The 9,239-nt window shown below is 53.2% G+C and overlaps 2 protein-coding genes across 2 annotated transcripts; one reads left to right on the top strand and one right to left on the bottom strand.

Moving 5' to 3' along the window:
- The first annotated feature begins 4,130 nt into the window (after nt 1–4,130).
- LOC122363679 (proline-rich protein 36-like) lies at nt 4,131–6,206 on the top strand. Its single transcript, XM_043333197.1, has 4 exons — nt 4,131–4,540; nt 4,750–4,876; nt 5,848–5,916; nt 6,117–6,206. Exons 1-4 carry the CDS (start codon nt 4,131–4,133, stop codon nt 6,204–6,206), a joined length of 696 nt encoding a protein of 231 aa, XP_043189132.1.
- Nucleotides 6,207–7,212: 1,006 nt separating this feature from the next.
- Nucleotides 7,213–8,814, bottom strand: LOC122363681 (protein jagged-1-like). Its single transcript, XM_043333198.1, has 2 exons — nt 8,479–8,814; nt 7,213–7,224 (listed from the first exon to the last, which is right to left on the bottom strand). The coding sequence occupies exons 1-2, from the start codon at nt 8,812–8,814 to the stop codon at nt 7,213–7,215; spliced, it is 348 nt and encodes a 115-aa protein (XP_043189133.1).
- Between the last annotated feature and the right edge of the window lie 425 nt (nt 8,815–9,239).

A 9,239-nucleotide genomic window follows, 5' to 3' on the forward strand; every position in this document is an offset into this window, starting at 1 on the left:
GTCGCCCGGTTCGTGTATACTAGCCATAGGAGTACTATAGGAGTACTAGCCGCTCGCCGGCGGGGGGGGGGGGGGGGTCATGGTTGCCAGCCACTCGTCGCCCGGTTCGCGTAGGGGAGAGTGCCCAATCTGCGCCCGGTCTCCTAATTGCGCCCTCGTCATTTTCTGTGAACCCAATAGGTCGATTGGTGTTTAGAAAACAATTTATTAATAACAATCGTCAAACCAATATTTTTCGACCTACCGCTACCAGCGTAAGGTTGTAAGTCGCGTACTTGGAGTGGTTTTGTAAAATGTAGTGTTTTCTTATCCTGAGCCTGCTTACTTATTGAACTGTTACTCTCCAGGACTCTGCAAACGACTCGCATGCCCGGCATCCGACCTTCTAAATCCACTATTCGCCGCATTCAAACAATCAGTGCAATTCGATTGGGACATCAACCCCCACTATCATCTCCACCCAATTAAGCCCCTTCTCAAATCATGGCCCTCATTTAATCAGAATACGAGACTAAAAGAAGTGATTCTCGCGAGACTTCGGATCGGCCACACGAAACTAACACACAGCTATATTTTTGAGCAAACTCCGCCTCCTCTATGTCATCGATGTAATATTAGATAATACTTATGTAATATAAGATATACAACAATCGAACATTTCCTTCCACATTGCCCCCTATACGGCGTTGAAAGACAGCCGATGAAAAGATATACTACTACTAATCGACTTCCAATGACGCTCCCTACTCTTCTTGGTGATTCGAATCCAGATCTACTTGACCTACTGCTCGTTTTCCTACACAAAACCAAACTTGAACGATCCTGGGGCCCAATCCAACCATAGGGCTCTCTTTCACCGGCCGCCAGCTCCCGCAGGCACTCCGATGCGGCTACCTAAGGGTAGCCGTCGACCCATGGGTCCCCGCCCCTCGGCCATACCCCCAATGCTGGGAGTTCGGCCACTCCAAGCGAGCGTGCCGCCGGCGCCACCCCCGCTGCGGCCGGTGCAGCGCAGACCACTTCACGGGCGGGTGCGAGCGCGAGCCGACTTTGCATCTCCTGCGGCGGCCCTCACCCAGCCTGGGACCGCCACTGCCCCGTACAGAAAGACGCCAGATCCTGGCACCGGGACCAAGTGCGCGCCCAACAGGCCGAGCATCTGGCCCACTCTGGGCACCCGAGCCGCGCCGAGACACAAATGAACCTCACCCCGGCCCCGCTCACCTCCATCCAGGCTCCACCCACTCGAAACGACGACTCAGCAGATGACAACGATGACGACGAACAATCGCCGCGAGAGGCCAACAGATCGCGACACTCCATGGGCTCTCAGGAAAGTCTCCTTAAACAATAAACAACCCCCGCGCCGCGACCCCAGCATCGGAAGATGATGATGGTTCGGTTTGGGCGGTTACAAAGTCACGACACGCTTCCAGCTTAATTCAATTATTGTCATCTTACAATTTCAGCCCTGCCAAGCTAGCGAGCTGTGCCAGCCTAAAAGAACAATCCCAACTTAAGCCAGTGTCACCATATCCCTTTGTTCCAACCTAATTCATTTGTCGGCAACCTAATAAAAACTACCATCTTAACAAGCCTTGCCTGCTTGATATTGACCAATCAAGCAGGGTGTCAACTTAATTCAAAACTTGCCAACTTAAAAAGGCATACCATGATACCAGACAATATTGAATATCACCGCCAGCCAAATCATTAAGACTGCCAGCTTTGTATCAACCAATCAGGGCGGGGCTAAAACTCAAAGCACTTTTTGCCAGCATCGATTCAATCTGCTCCAGAGCCTCCTCGCAATCACACCGGAGCCTTGAGTTAACCCTCGCCCCGTTGGGGGGGGGGGGCATTTTGGCCCCCCCCCTGTGGTTTTTCCTGAATAGCAAGAAAACGGCGGCGCGCAGCGCCGCAAAATTTTCAGTACCTTTCCGGGCATCAATTTGACACCTTCACACCAAATTTCAAGTCTTAGGTCACCTTAGGTCAGGAGTTATTGAGGTCAAACGAGGTCATGTTCGAGCAAAAATGAGCAAAAAACATGCAATCTTGAAACGCTCACCAAATCTACAGTTATCAAGCAATTTCAAAGTTCTTTATATGGTCTAATAGACAAAAAGCGGTGCTACAAAACTGCTATCTCGGATTTTCAAAATTTTGGGTTTTTGACCCAAAAAATTTCAAAAAATTGATTTTTTTTTGAAAAACTAAAAAAAATCGAAAATTTTTCCGAATTTCGAAAAACCGGAATATATGTGATAATCCCTGCGCTCTTCTATATACATACCAAATTTCAGATCGATATCTCGTTTTTTGGCCAAGTTATAGCGAAAAAACTTCAAAAATGATGACGTCAAATTTTTGAACTCAATTTTTAGCGATTCTAGACCTCGTACGGCAAAACAAAGACCACCATTGAACTCCCCGTGACGAGCTGCATCGATTCGATACCCATTTTATGCAAAAATATCAACTTTGAAATTTGACCTTATTTGACCTGACCTTGACCTGACCTTGACCTGACCTTGACCAAAACGTGACCTAAGCTGGCCCCAAAGGCTGCCTGACCCACATAATCGCATTTGTCATGTAAAATGGACCATAAAACATGTATTACACGACACTTTCATATTGTGACCCCCCAGTGACCTGACCTCAGTGACCTGACCTGGTATCAGTGACCTCAACTAGCAAAATATGTGTTTGAAGAACATTTCCCCATCGATGATTTTCAATGAAATGCATTTTACTCGATTTTACAACGCATTTCTTGAAATGCCTGTAAACGGTGAAAATTTTACCTTTGACCTGACCTGTGACGTCATCGGTTTGACCTAGGTCAATAAAATTGGGTCACAAGGTAGTTCCCTGATAGGGCTATCCAACACCGTTTGCCGCTTGTCGCTACGTTGCGTGGTTCTCGAGATCTTAGGGGGGGGGGGCCAAAATGCCCCCCCCCCCAACGGGGCGCGTTGCTCGGCAGAGCCCAACGGGGCGCGGGTTAATGGTTAAGCTTGCGTTGGCCAGCGTATACATACACCGACATAGACCAACGGAGCCGACGACCCAGCCTGCTGCAGATCAGCAAAATCAAAAGAAGAACACGCGCAGACAACGGGGTATGTAACTATGTGGCCTTCTGCCTTTGTGTGTAAAAACATGTCTTATAAATACGCGCTGTCCAACTTGCTTTTTGCATATACCTAGTTATGTGCTAAACCATTGTGTTTGACAGGAATGGCTGACAACAATGAAATTGCGTCACACCCGAGGGCCGGCCAGCCATGGCTGAAGCGGTTCCGGGAGCAGCAGCAGCGTGTTCAGGGGTGGTCGAGCCACGGCTGGCCGGGCCTGAGATAAGCCGTCCGGCGCCAGGGCCGAGCCGGCCGCCATCTCCGCCGCCGCTGCCAGCCTCTGCCTACGGGAAGGAGGTGGTGCCCCTTCCTCCGCTGCAGCCGGCTCCTCCCCAGGCCAGAAGGCAGCGCCGGGCGGCCCCAAAGGCACGCCAGGCCGGCGCCTCAGCTGCGCTGCCCCCGCCGAGGATTGCCAGCCCTGCCATAAGCCCTTCGAGGAGGACAGCAGCGGCCTATCTGGCCATCGCCAGGCAGCGGTATCGGCGGGAGCAGCAGGCGGCAAGGCGGCAGCTGCAGTCGCAGGTCAAGAGGCCCTGCCTGGAGCCTAAGCAGCAGGAGCAGCCGCCTCCACAGCAGCTGCCGCCGCCTCAGCAGCCGGAGCCGGGGCGGAGCGGGATGCTTCGGCTGGCACGCAGTCCGGGCCCGAGCCCGCCGGTGAGGGCAGCGGCAGCCTCGCTGGCTCGGGTCAGGGCAGGAATTTTACGGGATAAAAAGTCAGTTAGGAGGCGGCTGGTGATGTGTTCACCGGAAAAGGAGCAAAAGAAGAAGGAGAAAGAGAAGAAACGAAAGAAACAGGAGAAAAGGGAGAAACGCAGGGCAGAGAAAATGGAGCGAAGGAGGGCAAAAAAGCCCTGCATAGACGAAGACATTGTGCCGTCGTCGTCGCCAGAGTCGACGTCGTAGTCGTCGTCGAAGCCACCAAAGCTGAAGCTGCCAGGCCTGGAAACGGCGGCAGCACCGGAGCTGGAGCCGTCAGCAGCCCTGGAGATGGAGGCAGCCTTGGAGCCAGCGGCAGCACCGGAGCTGGAGCCGTCAGCAGCCCTGGAGACGGAGGCAGCCTCAGAGCCAGCGGCAGCACCGGAGCTGGAGCCGTCAGCAGCCCTGGAGACGGAGGCAGCCTCAGAGCCAGCGGCAGCACCGGAGCTGGAGCCGTCAGCAGCCCTGGAGACGGAGGCAGCCTTGGAGCCAGCGGCAGCACCGGAGCTGGAGCCGTCAGCAGCCCTGGAGACGGAGGCAGTCCCGGAGACAGCGGCAGCACCGGAGCTAGAACCGTCAGCAGCACCGGAGCTGGAGCCGTCAGCAGCCCTGGAGATGGAGGCAGCCTTGGAGCCAGCGGCAGCACCGGAGCTGGAGCCGTCAGCAGTCCCGGAGCCAGCGGCAGCACCGGAGCTGGAGCCGTCAGCAGCACCGGAGCTGGAGCCGTCAGCAGCCCTGGAGCCAGCGGCAGCACCGGAGCTGGAGCCGTCAGCAGTCCTGGAGACGGAGGCAGCCTCGGAGCCAGCGGCAGCACCGGAGCTGGAGCCGTCAGCAGCCCTGGAGACGGAGGCAGCCTCAGAGCCAGCGGCAGCACCGGAGCTGGACCGGAGCTGGCGCCGTCCGGCGCCAGGGCCGAGCCGGCCGCCATCAGGGAGCAGGAGCAGCCGCCTCCACAGCAGCTGCCGCCGCCTCAGCAGCCGGAGCCGGGGCGGAGCGGGATACTTCGGCTGGCACGCAGTCCGGGCCTGAGTCCGCCGGTGAGGGCAGCGGCAGCCTCGCTGGCTCGGGCCAGGTACGGACTTACATGAGAAATGAAGCCAGTTAGGAGGCGGCTGGTGATGTCGAGCTCACCGAAAAAGGAGCAAGAAGATAAGAAGAAAGAGAAGTAACGAAAGGAAAAGGAGAAAAGGAGGAACAAGCACAGGAACTCCTGCGTAGGTGGTACCGTAATAGGTAGGCAGGTGTTGGTTGTTCTTTTGACTTTTCCTTTCTCCCTTACCTCTCTTCGAGGGTACTCTACCCTTCCCCCACAAACCCTCCCTCTTTCTTTTTCGCACTTTGTTGTTGTCGGGAGCTTCCTCAGCAACCGGTATACCGGCTCGACCGCTCACTAAATAGCTGTCCTTTTGTCTAGTTTAGTACTTTTTCTCTTATTTTAGCTTCCCCTCATTCATTATAATCTTGATCAACATCTGACAAAAGCAACATGCCTTTCATCCTGGATGAGGGGGCGGCCTCACTGCCCCCCACCGAAACACTCCCCGAGGGTTCTGCCTTCGTATTTGTGAAGAAAAAAGGTTCATACCGGAGCAGCAACCCTTTCAGTATCAAGCGTTCCCTGGATCAGCTCATCGGCCCCGTCGTCTCGGTCAAGGCCCTACAATCTGGCTCCCTACTGATCGAGACAGAAAACACCAACCAAACAGAGACTCTCCTGAACACGACACACTTCATGAACCACCCAGTGCAAACCCAGCTCGCCCACCGGCTCAACACGGTGGAGGGAGCCGTCCGCAGCGAGGCGCTGACGGAGCTCAGCAACGCTGAGCTCCTCGACGAGCTAAAAGGTCAGGGGGTCGTGGAAGTTCAACGACTCAAGTCCCGGGACCCCGAAAAGATGGGTCCCAACCCCACCGTCCGCATCTGGTTCGCAGGCCGTTTGTCAATGCATCATCATCATAATCGTTTACCAATTGTGACGCTCCCATGTCCCATTTCTTTCTGCCAGGGACCTAGCGGCACGGCCGCTGCCATCGAGCAGCCGCCCACCGCTTTGGCGCCGGTCATCCCGATCCCGGTAAGTGTTTGGAAAGAGAACAGTCTTTTTGATACGTCCACAATTATCGCATATTTTGGTAAAATGAATTCGCAACATTGCATGATGCATATTCAATCGCTTTAATATATACGCCCATTTCTAAAGACGTAATCCGTTTGCCAATGCATCATCATCCTTTACCAATTGTAACGCTCCCATGTCCCATTTCTTTCCGCCAGGGACCTAGCGGCACGGCCGCTGCCACCCACCGCTTTGGCGCCGGTCATCCCGATCCCGGTAAGTGTTTGGAAAGAGAACAGTCTTTTTGATGCGTCCACATTTATATATATATATATATATATATATATATATATATATATATATATATATATATATATATATATATATATATATATATATATATATATATATATATATATATATATATATACAGGGTGTCCCATAAGTTCGTTCTCACCTAAATTTTACGTTTATAGGCTCTCTTGCTTAAAGGCACGCTAAAATTGGTTCGTAACTGATCTTACGTGGTTGCCATGGCTGGTAGCAATATGCTCCACAGTAACTAATTTCTGTAGACAAAATCGTTTTTGCTAGAGAGCCCGCTTCCTACAGAGACGGCTAACGCCGCAACATTAAGGTCTCCGATACGGGTACGTCTCGGTATTTAGTCAGCACGTGACCATTCTCCACGATTGAGGGTGATTGAGGCCTACCAGTCTGTAGCCAATGTCCATCGCTAACTGGACGCACAGTCAGCAAGTGGCGCCGATGATTTGTCGGGAGTCAATCACTGCAAGTTTATTCTCTTTCCAGTCAGCCCTCAGGAGTGAGCCATGTGGCCAAAACTGTGTGGCGCCAAAGTGGCCATCAAAAAGGTCAAAGGGCTAGAAAGTTGGTAAGCAGACTTTTCAGGATGGATTACCAGCTGTCTAAGAGTATTCTTTCGGGGTACATAACTCAAGGGTACTTAAGCTTTGCTTACCGGAGGGCTTAAAACAGTCAAAAACGTCTTAAAATGGCCAAACATGAGTTTCGTTATGCCTGAGGCTAAAAAACTAGAGGGCTGAGGACATCAATCAGGTCATCTGGACTAACAAGTCCACGTTCGAGATGAAACACCCGTCCAAACCCGAAAACAACCCCATAAGGGCGAAGGAGGAGGCCTCCGTTCCGTCCCGTTATGTTCATATGCAAAAGGCCAGGGTCACGGTATTGTGAGGTTATAGGCGTCCAGACGCTGACCAGGTTCCGATTGGTACTCCAGAAACAGTTTTGGGAAGCAGAATGCTTTCCCAAGAACATCTAGGAGGAGTTTCAGCCTTCAAGCTGAGCTCGAACCGCGAGTATGAACACATTTATAGAGGAGAAAATGGCATCCGGAAGGTCGTAGGCCCAGCTTCAGGCAAGACAGTGCATCAGTGCACAGGTCAAGCAAAGCTTAAAAGCAGTGCAAGGTGACTGTGACAGGCGTTTGTGGCAAGATCACATGCCAGGCAACTCATCGGATCAAAATTTCATAAAAATTCGTTGGTTATACTGAACTTGAGGCTCGTCGAAGCGAAGCGCTGTTCCAGCCTCGAGGAGCTCACGGCGCACGTCAATTCAGTCTGGGCTAACTTCAAGCCTGCTAAGCAGCCAAACCTGCCAGTTGGCATGCCGCAGCATGTATTCATGTGTTTGCCTATTAACTGGGGAGCACAATGAGGGGTCATAAATATATCAAAACGCAATGTACTCTGTTTCACATGCAAATATAATGTGAGAACGAACTTATGGGACACCCTGTATATATATATATATATATACATTATATATCACATGATCACGAGCGGCGCGCACACACCACTTGAAATGAATCAATCACGGCCTGAATTCTTCCTCCAATGGAATACCAGCTCGCTGATATCTCATTGGGGGGAATTCAAGAACTATATCATGCATAATAAACCGTTACTTGCCGCCATTCAAGAAACCAGATTCCTAGACTCTGATTCGATGAATTATAACTTTAACATTCGCGACTACTCTCTATATACAGATAACGTAAACGAAACACCTCGCCGGGCGGCTCGGCGCTTTATATCTCAAATAATATCTTGCACCGCCAAATTCAACTCAATACAACGCTTAACGTTGTAGGAGCCAAAGTAAAAATAGCACAGTGTGATCTAACTGTCCTCTCTATCTACCTCTCTCCTACCTATCCATTCAATCCTAACCACCTCTCCGAATTGATTTCCCAGCTCTCCCCTCCTTTTATCATAATGGGAGACTTTAACGCCAAAAATGAAAGGCTGAAAGGTTGGCGACGATCGGCGCAGCGGTTCTGCAGATATATCGAGAAGTCGATCGAGAGAAGAGAAGAAGAGGGCGGGGGTTGTTGTAATTCCGTGTTCACGCGTAAGTATGTCATCTAGCACAGCGCGGGCGACAAATGCCATCACCCAAATGAGGCGCCGTTTGGATATACAGCCGGAGCATGTCACGCGACCACACGTCGAACATCAGTGGTTGGCACGCGCTCGAAGCAGCCCCTCGGTGCGACGTTGCCGTACTCTGGGCCTCTGTCTCGGTTCTCACCATCCAGGACAATGTGAAGGGCAGTCGGAGCGTGGCGTTGGCCGCCATCTCCGTCATGCGGAAGCTGTTGCCGTCGATGACGGCGCCGCTCGTGCTGCCAAAGTTGCAGAGGCCGGTGGTGAGCACCGGGTTCTGGTACTCCTTCAAGCAGAGTCGGAACGAGGTGCGGCACTGCAGCGGACACCGGTCGCCGGAACCTCGCGGCGCGTCCCCGCACCAGCTACCGTCCCGCCGCTCGCCGCTCGGGTTCTGCACTTTCTGAATTTGTAGCTCGAAAAAGCCCGAGCCGGACACCTGTCCAATAATGATGGCCAGCAGGGTCACGGAGGCCCACATGATGGCCGCTCCTCGATCGGCCCGCCTCGCTGGCCACTGGCGCGGCCCGGGGCCGGCTCTGCGCGCACTGTCCGTCCCTGAGCTCAACACTCTCCGACCGATCACTGACGACCGCTGTAGGCGTCACACATCACACGCTCCCACCGCTCTCGACCACAGCGCGCTGCACTCGCTGGCAGCTGGGGCCGAGGTCCGAGATGACTGGCCGGGAGAGAATGGCAGGTGGCCGATCCCTTCCCCGGTGGAGCGTCCGGTGAGACCGCTGGGTCACACGGTACCGCCCGCTGGCCTCATAATCGGTAACTCGTTGGTGCGGCATGCCAGATTCTCCGCTGATGCCTGTAACTGGCGGATGACGGCATGGGTGCCGCCCGCTAGCATTGGCAACCACTGGGCCGGCTGCCTGGGCAGCGGGGCGTTGATGG

The sequence above is a fragment of the Amphibalanus amphitrite genome, unplaced genomic scaffold, assembly GCF_019059575.1.
Source record: "Amphibalanus amphitrite isolate SeventyFive unplaced genomic scaffold, NRLGWU_Aamphi_draft 000634F_arrow, whole genome shotgun sequence".
Taxonomy (NCBI): domain Eukaryota; kingdom Metazoa; phylum Arthropoda; class Thecostraca; order Balanomorpha; family Balanidae; genus Amphibalanus; species Amphibalanus amphitrite.

Coding starts and splice junctions, on each gene's coding strand:
- LOC122363681 (XM_043333198.1), bottom strand. CDS start 8,814: ATGTGGGCCTCCGTGACCCTGCTGGCCATCATTATTGGACAGGTGTCC.
- LOC122363679 (XM_043333197.1), top strand. CDS start 4,131: ATGGAGGCAGCCTTGGAGCCAGCGGCAGCACCGGAGCTGGAGCCGTCA. Junction 4,541..4,749: donor GCAGCACCGGAGCTGGAGCC/GTCAGCAGCACC, acceptor GTCCGGCGCCAG/GGCCGAGCCGGCCGCCATCA. Junction 4,877..5,847: donor GTCCGGGCCTGAGTCCGCCG/GTGAGGGCAGCG, acceptor TCTTTCTGCCAG/GGACCTAGCGGCACGGCCGC.